This window comes from Aulostomus chinensis, chromosome 2 (assembly GCF_037954235.1).
Source record: "Aulostomus chinensis isolate RoL2024-O1b breed Wild chromosome 2, RoL_Achi_v1.0, whole genome shotgun sequence".
NCBI lineage: Eukaryota > Metazoa > Chordata > Actinopteri > Syngnathiformes > Aulostomidae > Aulostomus > Aulostomus chinensis.
Window position 1 is genome coordinate 8606032 of NC_141321.1, and position 22453 is coordinate 8628484.

At 44.6% G+C, this 22453-nt stretch overlaps 1 protein-coding gene across 1 annotated transcript in view; it reads left to right on the forward strand.

Annotated features, from left to right (window-relative positions):
• The first annotated feature begins 1239 nt into the window (after positions 1 to 1239).
• LOC147269000 (SMAD family member 3) overlaps positions 1240 to 22453 on the forward strand; it is a 29684-nt gene continuing 8470 nt past the window's right edge. The window contains exons 1-2 of the mRNA XM_086226132.1: positions 1240 to 1297; positions 4630 to 4891. Of these exons, the coding sequence (XP_086082258.1) occupies positions 4689 to 4891 (203 nt within the window). The 5' untranslated portion in view covers positions 1240 to 1297; positions 4630 to 4688. The remainder of the gene's footprint in view (positions 1298 to 4629; positions 4892 to 22453) is intronic.

Genomic DNA, 22453 nt, shown 5'->3' on the forward strand with positions numbered 1-22453 from the left:
GTGTGTGTGTGTGTGTGTGTGTGTGTGTGTGTGTGTGTGTGTGTGTGTGTGTGTGCGCGCGTGTGAGTGTGTGTGCGCGTGAGTGTGTGTGTGTGTGTGTGTGGTGTGTGTGTGTGTGTGTGTGTGTGTGTCGTGCATGCATAGGATGGCTATGGTGTCTCCAGTGCATGCTGTGCTCTCTCTCCTGTCAGAGCTGTTGAGTGATTGATGGCTTTCTGTGGGAGAAAACACAGTGTCATGTTAAAGCCAACAAGGTCTGGGAAATCACTTTTATACGGCTCTCGCTAGTTTGCCCTGAGCCCTTTTCACTCATAGACATACTTGAAATAACATTGACTGTTACTGAGCAGGTACAGGCTAAACATACACACAAACACACAAACACACAAACACACACACACACACACACATACACACACACACATACACACACACACACACACACACGCACACACACGGGCCCCCACAGTCACACTGCAGCATTTTGACAGCTACAGATTTTATTAATGTGTGAGGACATCGACAAATCTGCCACTGTGACCGACTTGTGAGCACTGCGACACCCCACAGATCTCTACATATTTCTGGGGAAGAAACACTTCATCTTTGGCATTACTAAGATATGAGTGCTGAATTAAATGGGTTTCTGATGCATGTTCTTCGTGTGAAAAGTTACCAGCTGCAATAAATCACCGAACCGGCGCCGTGGTAGTGTGCACTTTGTTTTTTGTTATAATTATGCTCTTGTAATATTATATTTTACAAACTTTTGCATGTCGTTAATTATTTTTTGATTGCTTGAGGCAGCATAATGTAGTTGTTGTGGTATTGTAGTCACATAGAGGACGATGACACATTCTAATCTGTTAATTGGAGAACTGGCAGAGTGCCCCTCCGTTATAATGCGATGGGGAATTAAGCAGCTGATTCTGACATGAACAGAGGGGAACAGAGATACGAGATGAAAATAAGTTTGCTTCCACTGTGACATCCTCCATGTTTCTAGGGTTTTATGAACATTGATCTGGACCCAAAGCAGTTGCCAAAATGAAGTCGCTTGCGCCGAGCTGACCAGCCGTCGAGGTCTCGTTTCTTCGCTTCTCTCTTATCAGCTTCCACCATGAAAGTCCTGTCTTTCCTCTTCTGTCATGATGTCAGTGCTGAGAATTCTGAGCAAGCCTTCACTGTACTTATGAAAGCAGAAATACAAGCTGTCAGGATTGTTCGTGGTCCGCTACGGAAACAGAAGTTTACAACTCTGTGGAGGAAGAAGATGGCATCATTCAGCTTACCACAAGTCAGTGTACCATCAGAGTGACGGTGAAACTTTTAGTTTAAGTTAAAAATTCTAAAAAAAAAAAATTAAGTTCCTGAAGACTTTTCAACTTCATATTGTTTTCCAGTCCTGACATTTCCAGGGCCTATATTTCATGTTCATGGAAATTCTGCACAAATTGAAGCTATCTTGCGGAGTCTCAGGGGGTCAGACCTCAACCACACCCCAACTTCCTATAAATACACACTTAACCCTCTCCTTCTTTCTCGTTCTTGTCCTCTTGCACCCCTCCTCCCTCCTTTTTCCCCTTTCCTGTTTCTTCCTCTTCTCTGTAAGGTCCTGAGGGGCTCCCACATGTCCAGAGGCTGCAGCAGATTTCTTGTCTGAAGCTTCTCCAAAACCGCTAGACTACATTAATTAGAAGGGAAGTTATTAACTGCATCTTGTTGACAGCGGCCTTTGCTCATGAAGCACCAGCGAGAGGTGCAATCATTCACAAGAAACTTTTGTAGGAAATAAAAGATCTGCGGTGTCTAATTGGCCAAATGTTGGTCCTTCTCTGCGTCCTTCTCATACTCAACCAGAGAGACACACTTTATACTCTTTCTGACCCTTATTTCCTTTGGGACAACAGCTGACAACACACCCACACACCCACACACACCCTGTCCCAAGTCCCCTGAGGTCGGGTCCAGCACAATGTCATTATCATCCATTGGATTGTTTGTGGTCACTGCCTATTCAGTCTTGCTGACGTGCCTTTTGTGCTCAGTAATTCTTCTCACAGAAGCCCCCCCGTATTACCCCGTCCGACCCCCCTTGTCTAGTGTGGCCCATCTGTAATCCCATCCCCCATCCTGCATCCCCATATCCACCCTGTCTCATCCTGCACTTCTCCAAAACAAACCAGCTGTCTTCTTGGCCGGTTGTGTCCCCGGGGGCGTAAACAGGTGCCGGGAGCACCGCAGGGCCTCAGCGTGTGACACATGCAGCACACGCTCCAACCTGCCGACGCACCACACAGATCTCCGTGTGTTTTACAACTGCAGACATTAACCTGGTCAAGGACAGGTTGATGGCTAGGAGTGCAGAAACCACAACAAATGAAATGTCCTCAAAAGTTCAAACCATCCACGAAGAGAAGACGCTTGTACTGCAAACTGCTTTAAACAGCACTGATTTGAAAACCTTTCGACAGTCAGAGCATTTATTTCTGATGTTTAGGTATTATGAAAGAAGAAGCTTGACATGCCTTCAGCAGATCTAAAAATATACATGGCTTTGCAACCAAAATAGATAAAAGGAATAAGGTCTGTCTTGGTGACCTGCATGCCAGTGGTATATTTGGCACAAAGTGGCCTCTGTGCACTGCTGCTGAACACACACACAAAAACCTTAACCACAGGTCTTTCTTAAGACTGTGAACTTACAGGGCAAAGATGATCATGTTCTGAAATTTGACAAACCCACAATGAAGCCCGGCAGGGAATAAAGTATTGACGTCTCACATTTCTGTCAATCACAACCTGTTTGCGACTTGGGCTTCAATCCCTTTTATGTCTGATTTGAGAAAAAGGTTTTTTCATGTATTGCAAGTGCAAAGCTGTTGTGCTGCAAATGTGTAAATGCAAGTGTACTGCCTCATTTGAGTAGAGTAGTCACACGTTTTACAACTCTTTCAAACGCTTGCAAACAAGGGATCTGATTTTGGAAAGTGTTCCGGGACGTAGTAAAGTCTTTCTTTTGAAGCAGAGGAACAAAGGCAGGGTGACACCCCAAACTGTCCCGCTACCACTCTCTCTCTCTGCAGAGCTCAGCTGTGCTGCACACTCTCTGGTACATCTGGTACTTTGACTCCTTGACACTGCATATGTGTGTGTGTGTGTGTGTGTGTGTGTGTGTGTGTGTGTGTGTGTGTGTGTGTGTTCGTGCACTTGTGAGTGTGGGAGGGTGGAGCTGTACTTGTGTGCATTTGTGAGAGTGAGTGCTCGCCTCTGCCTAAATCATGGTTTCAGAGTGAGAGCCACACTGAATATCAAACTGCCATCTTGTCTTGGGTGGGTGTCCTTGTATGTACCTCTCACACAAATAAGCTGAGACTCGTTCAACTCCTGTGTGTGTGTGTGTGTGTGTGTGTGTGTGTGTGTGTGTGTGTGTTTGTGTCTGTGTGCGTGCACGTGTTTGTACACAACTTTTATCATTGTTGTCTTCCAGCCGCTCTTCAGTTATTCACCCGTGTTGATATAAACAATCAGGTGGCAAAGGCCAGCAAACACTCGCTACAACGTAACCTTTCATATCACAAGTTGCAGGAATTGGCTGTTGATTCGGAATGTGAGAATTTCCAAGAATAAAATGGGAAGGTGGAAAAACTGAGTAACGTTATTACCACGTGGAGGGAAATTAGATGGTAAGAACATCATGGCCCTGAGTGGACTATAATTATGTAATGTAGATAAACTGAAACAGATGGATGATTTAATTCAAGGAGATGCAAGAATAATAAAGCTTTCATGTTTCAGGATGTAGAAGTGGAAGTTTTCCCTCAGTTTTAGCTGTGCTTCCCACTCCTAGGCCGTTTATCTTTTATATTCCACTAAAAGGAGTGCAAAGATTTAATTTGATAGTTTATTGACCCTCGTAATAAACTGCTTGCTCAGTGTTGTATAACCAAATCAAGCGATCTGTGTGTGTGTGTGTGTGTGTGTGTGTGTGTGTGTGTGTGTGTGTGTGTGTGTGTTGTGTGTGGTGACTGAAGCATGTGGTTATACTAGCATGCAACAGCCAAAAAAATATGGAGGGATTGTGCAACATCACGGCTGCCCATTTGTCCAGCTGCTCAGTCTGGCCTTTCAGGGGTCTGCGGTGCCGTCTGAAGTCTGAATGGAGGCTCTCAGCTGCAGCCTTGCATTTGCATTTGATGCAGACTTCAGTCGGCGGATCGCGCACCGCGGATTACTCTGGAGAAAAAAAAACTTTACTATATCAAGACACAAACTTTTTAAAAGTAGTGTTGCTCCGTCACCAGGACACTGTTTCAGTTAAATGAGCAGTTGTGTTGGAGGTGTGGTGGCTGCATTCACAAAACGAACTTAATGAATAAGTTTAGACGGGACTAGGTTTCTCGGCGGAGTAGTACTACATCCTCAGCGCAGCGGACTACCGCTTCTCCAGCTCAGCGCTGAGCGGCAGGCGGGCAGAGTGCGCCTATCAGGACCATTAAACTCCGGCATGCTCCTGAGTGACTCCACTCACCAACAACGACTCCTGTTGAGCTAAAGAACGCTTGTGATAGCTGGACTTTTTTTTTCCTCTTTTTTTTCCTCTTTAATCCCCCCCCCCCCCCCCCCCAGAAGAACAGCGGTGTTTTGGCCCGGCAGCCGGACTCCTCGACACTGGAACTGAACTCAAGATGTCAATTCTGCCTTTCACTCCCCCTATTGTCAAAAGACTTTTGGGATGGAAGAAGGGAGAACAGAACGGCCAAGAGGAGAAGTGGTGTGAGAAAGCGGTGAAAAGTCTGGTGAAGAAGCTGAAGAAGACGGGACAACTGGACGAGCTGGAGAAAGCCATCACTACCCAGAACATCAACACCAAATGCATCACTATCCCGAGGTGGGTAGTGTTGGCGGTGACTGTGAAGTCAGCATCCCCGGCGCCGCCTGCAGCCTCGTTACTCTTTATTAAACTTTACTATCCCCGTATTACTTTTGCGTGGCGTCTACGTGACGTAAAAAAGTTGTCATTTCCACTTCCTTTCACATGTCAACACTCGGAGCTGCTGAAGTGCAGCAACATGGTGGCTGAGGTAATGCGAGCTAACATCAGTCCATCTGCTAGCGAATCTTTGCCCTCATATTTCTCCAGAGAGCTGCCACGCCATCACGTCCGACCCTCGAGAGTTGGAGTATTTTGTTAACATCGCACGGACCTACAACCGGGGTCGCTGTTGTTGTTGTTGTTTTTTAGGGGGGGATGCGCAGTGTGTGCATTTACGAGCCAGCATGAAATGCAAAAGCGCAAATGGAGTCCAAGTTATATAACTTGGCCTTAATCTGGTTCGGTTTCCAGCGCTGCGTACGTAACTCACCGGAGCCTGAGCCAGACCTCCGCTCTCTCTCTCTCTCTCTCTCTCTCTCTCTCTCTCTCTCTCTCTCTCTCTCTCTCTCGACTGTTCGTCCCTCACTCATATGTCTTCCATTAATGACGTCGTTCCAGTGTCCGTGGCGGCAGGTTAACACTCGCCAGGTCTGTCAAACGACTGTTGTCAAGTCCCAAGCGTGGCTGTCACACAAACAGCTTTCAGTCGATCTACGCTAAACTACTGCGCTGGAACAGGTACACTACGTCTCTACCGAGTTAGAAGTAGAAATACTCAGGTCGACTTGTAATCTAGGAAAAGGAAAAGTCTCCATTTAAAATTCGAATTAATTGAAAGAGAAATATTTGATATTGAGTTTACTGAAGTATCAAAAGTGAAAGTACACTTATTGCATGCTAATTATGTATTTGCGTTTTTGGGTCACTCAGTTCTGGAAGCATTGAATTCTAAAGTTCATGTTAACATCTCCTGTTCCGGTATGGCTGTTCAGATTGTGTCTTTTTGAAGTTGGCTCACATTTGCCATGTCTTCTATGCAGAATCTACAAAGTACCCTCAAATATAAATACTTCAATAAAGTACTGATACCTCAGTATTGTACTTAGCCCAAGACTCAATGAGTAAAAATACTTAGTGACTCTCCACCTCTGCATATTTTTTAGCTTTTGCCATGCTAAATTTTGTCCCCATTCACAATAACAACACATGATAATTTTAACCTCACCTCTGCCCCCCCCCCCCCCAAAAAGGCTCTTGCACAAAATCTTGAGACGTTTTTGCAGGTCTGTTGCGTAAACTCTCAACTGTGTGTGTAATGGCTGGGATTTTTTTATACTCCACTCTTGGCAAGTTGTAGTAAGTAAGAGGAGTTGGAGCTCCACGCCTCCCTCGCTGGCACTGTAGGAGCTTACTGTGAGTTGGCTCAGACCGAAGCCCACATAGGGCACTCCCACATTCTTGATTGCCACAAGTGTGCATATCACAGCTTGCACAGGCCTGGGCCAGCATTCAGAGTTAAGCCTACCCGGAAAGTTAAATAATGTTTGCCATGATCCAGGTTTCATATTCCCCACTGCCACTAATGCGGAGGGGAAGAGGCAGAGTGCATTAAGATGACCCTTGATCAGAATTGGCTGTCAGAGTGGGCTAACAGTGTCCCTGGGGAGCTGCTGTTTCTATTAATTCCCCCATGTTCTGGCTCACTGACAGCAGCTGCCTGCGTGTCCGGGCCTGTCCATGGGGAGGTCAGCTCCGATCTCTCTGACACATGAACTCCCTGGTGAGGTTTAAAGCTGCCCCTCTGGATGAGGGCTGCAGGAAACATGCTGCGCTCGATTGACTCAGTCGGTAGTTGCATCTGGTATCAGAATAACAGGCCGGGTGTTGTCAGGAATGTACTGGTTTTCATTTCACTCATAAATTATTTGATATTAGCCTGAATATGGCTGTGAAAATTACACGGCCAGTTGAACATTTATGCAGCTTTTTTTGGGGGATAATTCTGTGTTTTTGGCTCACAGACTAGTTTTAGTAATATTTATATTATCTATGATGTCAGGCTGATTACAGCGCTGCATTTGACGGCATGGCAACAAGTAGTAAAAGCTGATGTCACAATTGTCCGAATCCCAGATTCCATTTGTCTTTGGGTGCGCAGTGAATGGTTTTATGCTACTTAAGTTTGACATTTTTCAGTTCTAACAAATAATTTTAGACTTTCAGCGCATGAGCTGGAATGATCAGAAGACTACTTGTTTTACGCCCTGATATTTGTTATTTCCACATTCGGTTTCTTTAAAAATGTAGACCACCTGGTGCCACTGCTGTTATTTGCAGCTCAGCACCGTTTCTCTCCTGCTCTGGCACATGTGTGTGCAGGGAAGAGTTGCAGGACGGAACACACACAGCTGAGATGAAGAAGATGTTAATTTAGTCACCAACAACTAGTTGGGCCACTGAAGGAGCAAAAAAAAAAAATCCTTGAGTGAACAAAAATGACACCTGATCATTTGAGAGTCCCAGCAAAATATCAGCGACTCTTGAAAGAAGACGATCACAATCCCGCGCTACTGATGATGCTAGAGTGGTGACATGGTGTTCATGCCACAACGATCTGCAAGAAGATGACCCATCTACCATGAGTCAGGACATCTGTGTAGCCGAGGAAGGTGAAAGCGCTTGAATGATGTGTCCGTTCACTGTATTGGCAGGTCAGTTTAACACACTTTGACAAGTGGGATGAAACAAGGTGGAACAAAGTGCACAGTCTTAGTCCCTCATGAACACACACACACACACTCTCACATTGTTAAGTTGATGGTTGGGTAATCTGTTTATAATGCTGGTTGTGTTATTATATATTGATAACTTATCACAGGTGGACATATTGCAACATCTTGAAGTCATGATATTTTGCCCCCACTTCATCAGCTAATGACAGGGAAGCTAGCTTCAGGCAGAACACTAGCAACTTACCCTCTGTTACTGTTAGTCCACCCTCATGTCTTGCAGAAGGAGCTGCTGTGTACCGCGTCATTAACAACTTTGTCTTTGAAGCAAGTTTAGTGGAAAAACGCGTTAAACAAAAAAAGAGCTGTTCAAATACTTTCTGCTGTGAAAAGCATCTTTGCTCTGAAACGATGAAAGCAGGCTTCACATGTGAAAATGAACTCTGAATTCAAGTGCAGTTGGACAGGAAATTTCTAAGTCACTCTTTCAGTTGCAGTGCTGCAGGAATTTGCTTGTGCATCATCCATAGTAACTGCTCTTAGCTTGGCATGTCTACTTGTACCTTTAATTGCAACAAAATCTAGCAGCAGCTTTACAATGAATGCTAATTTGCTGGGCTGCTACAAATAAACAAGTGCAAGAGAATATTGGTCTGTTTATTAGGGACAAATTACTAAAGCCCCTTTCACACTGCACCAAAAACGCAGGTCAACCCAAGTTTATGCACATCTGAAAGTGTCGACTCGGCATTTCGACCTGCGTCGACCGACTCACCAAGCGACCTGGGTGTTTCGCGGCTCGGCGTGGCTCGCCTGCAGTGTGAAAAAGGCAACCGCATCGTCTCAGGTTTCACGTGACCTTCCTGTCGCATCCTCATTTTGCCACTGTGCTGCCTGTCAGGCTTCGCCTGTAGCTTCTTCGGCTCCCTTCCAGTCAAAAACTCCATCCTCCTTCGTTGCATTGGCGCTCTGACATTTTCCAATCTGTGCCGAGTTTGTATGCTTTGCAAAAGAGACAACATTGCAATGCATGCAACGACAACACTAACGTTTGACTCGGCGACGTCCACGTTGTCTTTGTTTACCTCTCAGTGTTCCGGTGCACGTTTATGTGAAATGATGACGTTGTCAGCACGATGACGTACGACAGAGAAAAACACAGGCACGCAGCCCTCACAGCGGGGGTTCAGACCCGGGTCTTCTGGAAGCTTGAATGCTCCCTAATGCCGAGCAAACCTGGGGCCAAAACCCCATGTTGACATGTGTTTTTCAGTGTGAAAAGGGTATTATTGTTCCAGTCAGTCAGGCTCGGTTAAACACATGGCTGCTCTGATTGCTGTAGGTCGCACCATTAGCACCTCATATCTGAGGGCTGTACCCTTTATACTGCTCACTACTACCTGGGCTAGCCAGCAGCAAGAGCCTATGCATAAGGAAGTTGTATGTAATCATGCAGTATTGCCCAGCCAGTGACTCAGGTTATACTGCAACACCAGACTCTCCTAGATATTTGGAAAGGGAGGAGTATATCGTTGGTTCTTCACCTTCACTGCTAGATGCCACCAAATCCTACACACTGCTCCTTTTACTCACACCCTATCTTGGAAGCAGCATGATTTTACTGTATCAAGGTTTTCTTTCCGTCAGGGCAGGGCTCTGGGCTGCCCCGGAGGTTGGTTTTGGGTTTTAGAGAGAAATAAGCAAATGCTAGATGCTGACTGGTCTTTCCAGTTTCAGGCCTTAATGCACTTGTGGCGCTGTGGAACTGACGTAGCCTACCTCTTTTCCTTCCTTTTCCTCCTTTTTTAATTGTCTGTTACTGTGAGCTATAAACGTGGCTTAGTCACTGACACTTGGGTGTTAAATGCGTCAAGTTATGAGAGTCCACCAATTTTCCAAGTGGTTGATTAAATTGAACTTTTTAATAGATGTGCATAATTAAGACTGCCTTGTTTGTATTGTAGGAGCAAGTATGTTGTATTATGAATTATCAGTTTGTACTCAGTCAGTACTGGTGGTGTTTACTGTGGCACGTACATTTTTGTCAGAATTTATGTTACTAGAAAGTGTATTACTCTTGGCCATGAGATGATTATGATGTCACGAGATCATGCAGGCAGCCGTCATTGTCAGGCTTCGTGCTGCGTTTGAGTCCACGTCCTTTGAGGAGAGGGGGGTGTGTGGCTATGGTGTGATGACAGCGGAACTGTTGGTTCCCAACAACAATGGCTGAAGAGGTTCATGTAGATGCGTACGTTTCTTCTTTTAACAAAGAGCGAAGAACAGCACAGAGGGATTTTCTCAATGGAAATAATGTTGTTGTTTTTTTAACCTCCTGGCTTCGGCCTCTATGTCCCGTCGTTGTTCTGAGTGGTTGACGTTTGCCCGTTGACGTGGTAGACAGATGCGTCACTCAGTCACCTAAAACACTTTAGGCTCTAGTTGTGTGAGTTTTATTAAACATGGATTAGTGATTTGTTGGTGCAGATGTAAAGTTATGGGTAACATCAAAATAATCACAAATCCAAGTATGGCTAAAAAAAAAAGCAGCATAAAAGCTTTGATAACACGATGACATTGAGCTTATTATTTACAATAATACAATTATTAATGTTGCAAATGTACTACTTTCATATCATGAGCACATGTATGAATCTGACAATTGATCTGGGAAGTGGAAACCATAGAAAACCCGCTGGCTGCTTTGCGAGGCAGCATTTTTATCTTGTGTCATCAGCTACTGGTATGAGCCCATGTCCGTCACGTAGCTGCTTTTTGATAACAACCAATAACTCAGCCAGGCTGATTATATCAATAACAGTAATTTCAGAGTTGAAAGTGCGATAACAGGAGCTTAAAGAGCAATAACTCTGTAAGGGATTCCAATAGCAGTTTGGTGGGAAACACCAGTGACATTTGGAGGCAGTTATCCATGATGGGTCTATCTTTTCACAGAGCCTGAGGGAGTAGATTCCTCATTTCACTTGCTCCAGGTAGGGGCTGGTGCCGGGAGTGCTTGGTCTTGTCCACACACATCCCACCTGACTCACTGCTGCATGATGGGGCAGGAGGGAGGGAAAGACGGAGACACGGGCATCATCACGCAGATATGAAGACAGAAGGACGGGAATATGATAATAATGAAGAAAAAAACTAAGAAGAACTGCTTCCTTCGGGAAATGTTGCTGAACCAAAAAACAGAAATGAGTCTGTAGAACTGAGAGTAGAAAGCTGTCAAGAACTGTAGCTGGCATGAGAGCATTGGAGACCGTTGCTTTTTGAGGTAACTTGTGATGTTACGGTGTTATTGCTTTAGGACACAGCTCTGAGAACGCAGGTCGGCCGTCTGGAGCTTTTAAGCCCGTATGACGTAAAGACTTGAAGAAGTAATACAAGTACTCTGACCTCCAACACTGCCGAAAAGAAAGCTTATATGTACCTATTTTTTTCTTTTTGGCCATGGAGTTGTTTGACCTCTTGGCTCAGAACTTGATCATTTTGGGTTCTTTTGTGTCATGGAAATCATGGAAAGCCACAATAACTCTAGTACCAGTACCACTGCTGGCACTAGTCTTGATCGACTGATGTGTTCAATACCAACCTACAACACTAGCTTTTATTGGCCAGTCTCACACTGTGAAAGATGTAAGAGGGGGGGGAAAGTTTTTCAAAGGAACTCTGGACACTGTCGGTAGAACCACACAAGTTACCCACAACAGGAGATTGTCTGTGTCAGACATGTTCTCACCTACTGGAAAACACACTGTTTGGCTTAAGCGATAGGAGGCGCCTGAGTGTGGTGTCGGTGCTGGAGACATGACTCAAAAATTATGCTGCAGTCACATTACTGGTTCGCAAGTTGGGCATATACAACGTGTGTCAGCCCCTCCCATCAGAAAGTCCAGGATCTCCTCTTTCTCTGGCTTCCTTACCGCAAGAGTTCGTCGAAAATTTAAGAGTTTAACTTCCCACGGTTGTGTTCTGACATAAATCTCTTCTCAGGGTTTTAGCTATGAAGCTCTCAGTGGCTGTGCATTTGTGACAGAAGAGAGTGAGCAGGTGATGACGAGGAGTGGAGGTTCCCAGTGTTGTGTCTGGTGCTGGAGCGGAAGGAAAGACTTACTTGATAGCAGGTGAAGTGTGTTTTAGGGAGGGAGGATGACTCACAAATTATAAAGGAGAGGAGATAGCTGAGGTTAGCTCAGCACCAGATTAGCACAGGGAGGGGAATGTCCACGTGGGAAAGTGAAAGGTAAACCTGAAAGTCAAAGGTTTGGATCAAAGATGAGAGGGAGACAGAATATTTGGCAAGAGCCAGTGTGTTGGATTCTCTGGCTTATCAGAAGTGTCTGCGGTTAGTGTGGTTTGCCTGGCAAGAAAGAAAAACAGGCTAATAGCAGAGATAGAGGTGGTTTGTTCTGCAGCTCAGCACCAAAAGAAGTGTGTGTCTTCAAGTGTCTGGATGGCAAACTCCACTGAGTACACTCAGACTCACACTGAGCTACTGTGTTGGGAATGTTATGTATACCTGCACTTCATACTCCGCTTGCCTGATTTATGTTCTCTCTCTCTCTCTCTCTCTCTCTCTCTCTCTCTCTCTCTCTCTCTCTCTCTCTCTCTCTCACACACACACACACCATCCCATGGATCCTATCAAATAGCAAAGGATCTCTGCATTGTATGTTTTGTGTACGCATGTGTACCACGGCTTTTTTTTGTATTGCATAGACGTATCAGTTCTTTCAGTCCTTGTATCAGCAGACAGACACTCTCAGCTGAAGGGGTAAGTGTGTATTCCACAGGTCCGTCTGCCAGGCTCCAGGGCTGATCGCACCCACTGCATACAACCATCGGGATTGCTTGGTGTTTCAGAAGCGTCCCAGACACAGCTTTGCTTTCACTCCACTAAAAATACAAGCGTTGGGCCTTGTACATTGCTGTTTGGACCGCTCCCAGCAACATTTTGTTTTATTTATGCAATCACAAAGTGTCTATCTATCTATCTATCTATCTATCTATCTATCTATCTATCTATCTATCTATCTATCTATCTACCTATCTATCCATCGATCTATCCATCTATCTATCTAGCTATCTATCTATCTATTAACATCTGTTTATTTTCAAATTTAGTTTCAAAATTAAACTTCCCATTCAGACATCAACATGGCCAGACAGGGCCTAGTGATGTCAGGCCTGGAGTCGACATGTCAGAGGACATTTGACTCCGCGGGCAGGACAAGTTCATCTTAGTGGAAAATCACAGGATTTCAGAATAAAATGTCCAGATCAACACCACGTCAGGGTTGGACAAGCAGAGTAACCTTTTTGTGACATTCTTGTTCTGTCCCAAAAGTGAAATCAGAACATCATGTAATGACTCCATCAGGACAATATTTTCCTCTTGGTTTATATGCAGAGCCACAGATGAAACCATTACACTGTGTAATCGCAGGGTTTTAGCCCCGTTAGTACAGTGATGAATTAAGGCTTTTTCTCTCTATAGGTGGACTAAAATCAGGAACCGCACTCACGGCTACACATTCATTGATTCTGTCAGTGTCAACTTGCCAGAACTTTTCCATGGGGGTCGACTGCTTTCTTGCAGAATATTTGAAAATGTATAGAAAAAAACCCACACAATTAAAAAAAAAAAAAAAAGTAGGGCTGGAGTTTAGAAAATCCTGCCCTACCTCATTGACTGGATTCTGCCCCAAAATGTTGTGGGTCCTTCCTTGGCCCTCCTTCTAGGTCTGTGACGTTCAGCTAGATGTGTGTAATGCTGCTGAGGGACAGACAACAAACAAACAAACAAACAACATCGGGGGAGGAAAAAAATCGAAACTGACATAATCAGTGTCAAATTCACAACGGTAAATATTCCAGTACCTTATATGCAGATTCCCAGGCTTACTGTAATTTTATACACTTTTGTATTAATTTTGCATGATTGCAGTCAAACATCTTCAGTCTCTTTCTTATACAAACACACTCTCTCTTCTTTCCCTCTCATAGACTTGCATAGCTTTCACATCAAGGTTTTCACCTGAGTCATCCGAGACAGCATTGTTCAACAGAGACACGACATAAGACAGGTCACCCAGAGTTTATGTGTTGTCTGTGTGCGGTTGACTGCTCTAACGATGATAATAAGTTAGTTGCCCTCCTCAGCCGGGCTCAGGATCTCTATTATTGTTTGATTTGCCTGAAAGGGACTGAAGACAGATGCACAAGTGTGTGTGTGTGTGTGTGTGTGTGTGTGTGTGTGTGTGTGTGTGTGTGTTTGTTTGTGTGCGTATTGATATAAATACATGTGGTGTCACGTTTATTTTGTTGTCATCAAAGACTTTCCACCTTAAATGAGTCAAAGATCAGCGGGTATACCTGCTGGCTCCTGTGAGGTAATACTTAGATGTAAGAGTTATCTATGATGATGTTGTGTACAGATACCACTGGTAGGATTTCTTCTGATGTTTGGATGGAAAACAACCACATTTAATGTACATGAAACTGTGAAACTAATATATATATTTCAGCTCAATGTGTGTGTGTGTGTGTGTGTGTGTGTGTATGCGTGTGTGTGTGTATGCGTGTGTGTGTGTGTGTGTGTGTGTGTGTGTGTGTGTGTGTGATTCGTCAGTTCAGAGGAATGCTTTCTCTGCCTGCCGGGGCCTTGAGGAGGGTGTGGGCTGCTGTTTGGTTTGTGGCTTGCACCAGGGGTGGAGGGGGTTAGACAGTCAGCACTGCCTCAACTTGGCCCTGGCCGTCTCACTATCTGCGGGGGAGTGTGCGCACACGCAGTAACACGCACATGCAGACATGTTCACCAGACAACAAACCTGCCTTTGTGCTCCACTGGCTACTAGCACCACCGCTGCTGGACCACAGCTGGTTATATGTGGGAAACGTCTTGCCATGAGGGAGCAGGGTTTAATAACAGAGGGAGATATTTCTTCAAAGCCATTACTACAAGTGAAAGTCCCCAAAGAGAGCATTCAGTGGGGGTTGGGGTGAGGGAAGGGGGCGGGGTGTGTGTGTGTTTACCTGTGTGTAACAGTTTTAGAAAATAAGCAGCATCCAACATGAAGGTGGCCTTAGTGGTCCAAGACTCCCTAGAAGTGTGTGTACCTGTGTGGCCCCCCTGCTGGGACTGATCCACACACTGCTGATGGGGAAACACGCTTCAGACAGTGGAAGTGGGTGTCGTGACAGATAACCAGGTGCCTTCTTTCAAAGCTGCTGAGAGAACTGTAGTTCGATAAGGACAGAATTCAACAGTGTTTCCATTTCACTTGCATTTGTGATGAAATATCAGTTGATAGACAGACTGCAGTACACAAGTGAATAACAAAAATCACAAACCCAAGTAGTTTATTATTTAAAACACATAGTTTTATGACGCGACAAGTCATTATTTCAAAAGAGAATCAGACATCTGAACACCAAAATAACTGTTAATGAGAAGCTGTAGTCGTAACAGTTTCACTTCAGGATGATGCACCACCTTCAACTGTCACACACGCGTGCACACACACACACACACACACACACACACACACACACACACACACACACACACGGATGGGAATCTCAGAGCAACATAGTACTCTTCCCTGATGGAAAATATTGTCAGTCACAGAGTAACTCCCAAAACTGGTATCACAAAACAGTGATTCTTCAATCGTAACTTTATTGAAGGGCAATGTGTTTACGATACATCATGTCATCTCTGTAACTGAGGAAGAAGCCCATCCCAGCTGATATTGGGTGAGAGGCGGGGTTCACCCTGGACGGGTCACCAGTCTGGCACAGGGCCATCAGGAGCAATTGGGGTTCAGTATCTTGCTCAAGGATACTTGGACATGGTCACCGGGGGAAGTGAGGATCGAACCAGCGACCCTTCAGTTGCTAGACGGCCACTCAACCTCTGAGCTATGCTGCCCCTCCCTTCATGAAGCCAGAACACCCAAAACTGCATGTTTTTAAAATGCATTCATTTGACGGCACTATGGTGTCAGTGTCACAGAATTTGGCAACTGAAACTCACTTACGTACATGCACAGTAAATAGAGGGAGGCCTCCTCCACTACACCAGCTAGTCAATCATCAGGTGTGTATTGCTGTATCGGTATTTTGGCTCAGCCCTGAAATCCAGACAGTTCTTTAGATTCTCCAAATGAAATCCCTCTAATATCCATCTAGTGCCTTTTTTGCATTCAGCGAACCTCATTGTGTCTTTACATATGCTCTTATGTCCTTTTATTAAAGAAAAAAAAACGTGATAAATTTCTTATACTGCTTCAAGGATGTTTTATGTGCTCTTCAGTCGTTCATCTTTGAAGCACATGCACTCCTCTTGAAGAGAAAGCATTGAGCTCTGACGGCTGGAAACAAAGAAATGAGATTGTTTTTCCTTTGAGACCTTCAAGAAAACAGTCACCAACCAATCAACCAACAGCTGATGTCAAAGCTTTTGAACGGACCCTTGAGTTCCGCTAAATTACAGAGTCTAGTAAATCTTGGTTTTCAGTAAAGAATCCCACGTAGTCTCTCTGAATCTAGCGTGAGCGAGGTCACATGAATTATTGATCAAATCCCAGTCAAGCTGGAACCTGCAGCGAGCTGTTTTCATGATAGAAATGTCTCGGTGTTGTGGGATTTATTTTACAGCTGGTGGGTAGCGTGACGTGATTCCTGCTTTAAAGGATGAATAAACCTTCATTTCACTTGGCCACTACTGTTTGTTTTCCCTACTGTAGGAATAAATGAACTGGGCTCCAGAGAAGATTTATTGATGTCTTCCATCTTTCATCATTTTGATTCAGAGAGACAGGCTGCTCAGCTCATTGACTATTAGCAGTAAAAGTGATGGTTTCCAGTCCTCAGCCGTCTCCCAGTTTTTGGAGTCCGGTCTGTTATTTGCAGTCTAGCCTTGCCAGTCGCCTGTCTGTGGGTTTCGTATTTCACATCAAGCCCTCCTTCACTGGTCCCAGCACACTCCAAGCCTATGATATCACCTGTGGGCCACAGTCGTGCTTCTCTCTCATACTCTATTCTCGGTTCCCGTCCTTCACCACCCCCCTTCTTTTGTAAGGGGAAGAGAAGTCTGATAGCTTTTCCAGAGAGAGTGGGAGGTATGTGTGGAATATGTTCCTCAGAGTTGCCCCACTGCAGGAACAATCCCAAAAACAAAGATTTGTGCACTTCAAGTATTTTTGTTTTGAGATGAAGCTGATTGCGGCTGGCACGCAATGATGGAATATTTCTTTAAATTGAAAGCAAAGGGGTAAAAAAATTGATTGGGTTTGGAGAAAATGTTGGTTTTTTTTTTGTTTTGTTTTGTTTTTTCACGTCAGACTCCTACACCAGCAATGATGTTGAGGTAGCAATTCCTCCAGACAGTTGTTAGAGTCGGCCGGAATGTAGTGCAGCCGCATAACATGAGGTTTGGAGTCGAGATGACGTCATGTGAGTGAGGATCATTAAAGTGTGTCAGCTCGTGCAGATTTTGGTTCACAGCTGTTGCTATCAGTAAGTGTGCGGTTTTATTAGCTGGCTGTGGTGTTACTTCAGATTTCTCTACGTCAAAACATCGTAAGGATTTGTCAGTTTCAAGATATTGGAGTTTTTGAAGTTCTTGCATCTGTCAGTAGTGTACTGGAGTCACTTTATTGTCATTCAGACTTTGTATCCTGAACTGGATTTAAAAAAGTAATAACTCATTTCAAAGTTTTTGGTTTTCTAACAACAACTGACTTCCTTTGGTTAAGTCAGGCTGTAGCACACTAAAAAAGAGTTTGCTGAGAAAAAGAACACTTTGTTGTAGTTGCATAAGTAACATGTTGGTGTCAACAACCAACATGTGTGAGGAACGTGTTCATTAAGGTTAACGAGGCTCACAGCACCTCAGAAGAACGTTGCACAATAGCAGAGTTTATTTTGCTCCCCGCATCAGAAAAGTCATAGTGACAAATTGTTGAGCACCCTGAATAAACCTGATGATGATCGTGAAAGGCAGTTGGATTCTTTGCAGGAACTTAGCAATATTTTGTCAAGGTCCTAAACTTTATTAACGCTAACATATTGCTAAAGTAGCCATGTATCATATTTCAGAACCACAACGTTTATTTCCAGCCTGAGTGAATGGTTTCTCTGCTGGTGTTGTTATTGGACAGCCTGGGCTCTCTGCTGAATGTCATTGGACTGCAGCCCTGTTGGTCATGGCATGACAGACTGGCCGCAGACTTTATGAAAGGCACAAAGGCCATTTCAACCCTACGCCCACGACCACCCCTCACTCAGTGCTGGGACGGAGGCAGGGCAGTCGGGACAGTGAGACAGACGGAGGAGAGGGAAGGGGGGGGGGGTCCAGGGGCCCCAGCCACAGACACTCTGAGCTGCCCTGAGCTGTTGAGACAGCCTGCCAGCCCTATTGTCCAGCAGCACCCTCCTTTCTTTATCCATCACCCCTTCATCGTACCCCCTCTGTGCACTTATACAACAGATTGCCTCTGGAGGTTCTCCTGTTTACATGCTGTGGTCTACTGCTGGCACTTAATACTGCCTAAACAATCCAGAGAGAATTATTTTCATGCATTTTTGACATCTATATGTCCTGCACCTTAGTGACCGTCCCATGAAGACAATGAGAACAGACTGTTAGGGGGGTACTAGCATCTCGGAGCAACTTCTGGCATCTTTTATTGAGCTTAGAGTTCAGTTGGAAGTTGGCTGTTGTAAAAAAAAAAAAAAGTCCATGTCAAAAGGTCTGAGCCCACAGGGAGAGTGTGTGTGCTTGTGTTTGTTCAGCACTGCTTGGACCATCGCCACCCTGAACACACACAGTGTATATGTTTGTGTCTCTGAGAGAAGCTGGGCATGTTTGAGTGTTTGTTTTGACCCCCCTGCTCAAGTCGAAAGCTCAATCTGCTCTGTCTGCGTCAGTTCTGTGGATAACATGCACACACACACACACACACGCCTACATTGTATCTGGCCCCTGTTCTTCACATTTACTCAGTTTTTCATGCAAATGCCCCTTTTACAGAATATCACTAATGCTTGAATCCCTCTTGTCTCTTTCGTACTGTTTTCCCTCAAACTGACGTGCTCGTCGGACTTTAAGGTCAGGATCAGCCTCGGCTTCGGGTCATGAAACACGACAGTGTTGACACAGTTTTCCCTGTGGTGAAAATCTATACCAATTTTCTTTTTTTTTCTTTTTTTTCCATCAATGTCACTCTGTTACCAGAAGCACACCAGTTCTGTGCTTGTCACTCTCAGTCAGAAAGAGAAAAAGCTTCTGCTCTAGTGATTCTGTTGTCTTTGCAGACGAAAACAAAAAGAACTGAAAACTAGAAAAGGCGAATGGGAAATTTCAGGTCAGTTTTGAGTTTTTGGAATATTAAGCTATTTCTGGCAGAGCACACGTGATTGGGAGTACTTGACATTTTTGGTTCTCTCGATTCTTTCCCTCGATTGTTAGTAAATTAAATCAAAGTAGCTCTGTACCGTTTGTCTCTCGAATATTTGCGAAAACCTCTGACGAAGACGGAAGTTGACTGTCGAAACATGTCAGGGATGATTGACAAAATACATGTCTGACAACAGAAGAAACTTTTAAAACTATCATGAACATCGCCACTATGAAATTTGTTGGAGATTTACGTATGGTAATTTGGTACCCCGGGTGGTACTCCAAGGCTCTCCTCAAGGCTGACAGGTGTTATTCTGGTCACCCTGTGGTGTTCAGTGACAGCAGTCGGCCCTAAATTACATAGTGCAGGCTAGTTTTGAGTTGGATCCGCCTACAGTTTTCAAAGCTAAATTCAGAGTGAGCAGAAAACATAATTTCACATTGAACATAGTAGATTACCATGTTGTGTTGACCAGTTTCTTTTGTTCAATGTTGAAATCTGCTGGCCTGGATTCTTGGAAGCGCTCATATCCTCCTCACATCCGTCAAATCTTCAGTCTGGAACAGACACACACAGACACACAAGCTCAGCAGGGAATGTGGGGTCATAGTTCTCTCCCCCCCCCCCCCCCCCCCCAACCTCCCCCTGCTGAAGCACACAGAGCTCCAAAACATACAAAGGTGTTGGCTGTTTAGACAGTGCTACTGCCTCTTCCTCCAAGCAACAGGCTGAGGCATGACGGCAGGGCAGGAGTGGCTTTTACTGAGCAGGAGGTGTTTCTCATCATCGTAAATCTCTTCAATAAAGTGACTCATTCAGATGGAGGGTATAGAGTGTGTCTGGACCTGTCTCTGTGCCAGCGTCGTATGTGTACAGTGTTTGGTCTGTTGCTGTTACTGCTGCAGTCAGCTGTACGAATGACTATGTCGGTATGGCTTGTGAATACTGAAGAAAATGTGCAGTTACTCTTGTTGCATGAATGAGTCTCCACTCTTCTAATGCAGGGTTGGAGCAACTCTCAACCTTACAAGGCACAATTCTGCTGCCTTTCACACTCCTCCACAGTTGTTTGCAACACTTTAAAACCACTGTAATGAGCTTAGAAAGGCCGCGAAGAAGATGAATAGCAAGAAAATCTTCTTTTCTAGGTGGTTCTAATGTGCCTGGGCGTAGACTCAACATGGATACGCTGTGTTTTGATAAGAAAAACGTCCGTCACGAGAAATGTGACGCTCAGTTGGGCGGTGACAGAGCTGTTGCTTTCATGAAGGCCGCACAGACATTGTTCCACATGTAGGACATTACCTGAATAACGCTCCACCTGAGGGCTGGTGATCCTTATCACAGCATATACTGTAAACCACGAGTACTGGTGCTGCACTGTTGTTTGAGTGGCAGATGGTGGGTTGTGTGACGTCACAAAACATCCAAGTCATCGATGCATATTTTGTGATGGCATCACTCCTGACGCATGGCACTACTGTTGTGTCAGAACCTCCCTGACCCTCGGTGACGGGTCGTTCTGTCTGTCAGCTCAGACCCCACAGTCTCAGCCAAAGACACACCACTTTTTAAGCTGATCAGATGAACAGTTGAAATGGTAATCACAAGCATACGAGATTTCTTGTTTTTACAGATTGATATGACTCATATTGTACCCGTCTGACTAAAAGGGCTTTTTCAAAGGAGGGGACGCAAACTAGGACACCAAGGAGCCACTAATGCCATTACAGTTTGTGAATGTCTGTCAGCCCACGCTGTCTAGCCCCACCAAACACCCACACACACACACACACACACACACACATACCAGTGACATCAGGCCAGTCCCACCTGACCATTTAACACACCTACAGTCCCCAAGAGTAGTTTATACTTTAACTTTCAGGTCCTGGTCAAGAATAAGAAACCAGCCTACTGTAGAACCAGAACAATGACGTTACATAAAATGCCTGAAGGGACTTTTATTCCCAGTGTTTTTCTGATGGTTTCAGAGAGGAATTACCCAAAACCTTCATGGTTACTTTTGCACAGTTTACAGTTATTGAGTAAATGTCTTTCTTTGAGTCAGGGATGTGAGGGTCCACATGTGATCACTGTTCCTCTTTGCTAATATACTTTTCATGTGTTTCCCTCGTGTCATTGGGAAGTTACTTTTTCAGCTGCTTCGTTGCATCAGTTTGGATATTTCAAAACCTTCGACATACCGTCAAAATTACAAATTGTACCATTAAGTTAATGTATTAAACAGCTCTAACAATTGTCTGGAAACAATTTTAGAGACTTTTAAAGGCGACGTAGAGGGAAACAAAGTGGCTAGAAGCCGTGCGTCAGTCACAAACAATGCAAAATGTTGCAGGGCAGTGAGAATAAGAATCCTCAATTAATCATAGCAATATGTCAAACACAGGAAAAGAGCAATAGCAACGAGGAAATTACTCACATAGATCACCAAAAGCAGTTAATGACATTCAAAATTATGTGCTCAACCAGACTGCAAACTATCAACTATTGAACACAAAGGTAGCATTTATTGCAGGGTTTTTATTTTTGGATGTAATTGCACAAGAACAAATGATGCCTGTTTTGTTTGTCCACCCCAGATTGTACTTCAGTGAACTATGAAGTCACTCCAGATCGGGGAATTTCACCTCGGATTCCGCATCTCTCCAAATATCGAAGTTTTGGACAATTTTTGATGGCCAAGGAGGAAGAGAAACAGACTGGAGAAACTCAATTTTCAAGAAACTCAAAATTTTTCCCCAAACTGAAACTTTTGCTGTCTGGGTTTGTAGTCCTCCTCAGACCTTCGGGCTCCCAGGAGGTGGATTCGCTTTGAGAATCAAAAATGCCTGTCAGACCACTCAATGGGACAACAACCTTGCGTGCATCAACACTTTCTTGTGTCGTGCTTGAGGGGTGTTGAAAGGGGAGCGACCACCAGCATCTCCAACCTCTTAATTGATCGTGCAGGAGTGTCACTACGTTTGTAGTATTTCAGTAGCACCTTTTGTTAGCACTGTTCAGTAAGTAGCATCTTGTATACGGGCTAGCTTGTGTCCTTTCATCTCTCCGTGTCTCTGATGCATAGTATTTCCGAACAGCTCTTCTTCTTTATCCTGAATATGTTGGGCCACCTGTGCCACCCTAACCCACTCAGCTCTGATCCCAGCTGTCACTACGTTGACACGCTGAATAGCAGGCTAGGAACTGTGGTTTGTCCGGGATTTATAAGTTTGGAACAATTGGAATTTGGGCTGTGATCAGGGAGTCAACCTTGATTTTCACTTGCCATCTGGCACCAAAGGAAAAATGTAAAGTGATGTTCTTGTCCTGATATATGCCTAGATATTAGTAGGTTTGCTCACTTCCTTTGTGCGTTGTGTCAGAAGTAATGACCAGAAGGATGATAACGTCGCTTTGAGGTTCTT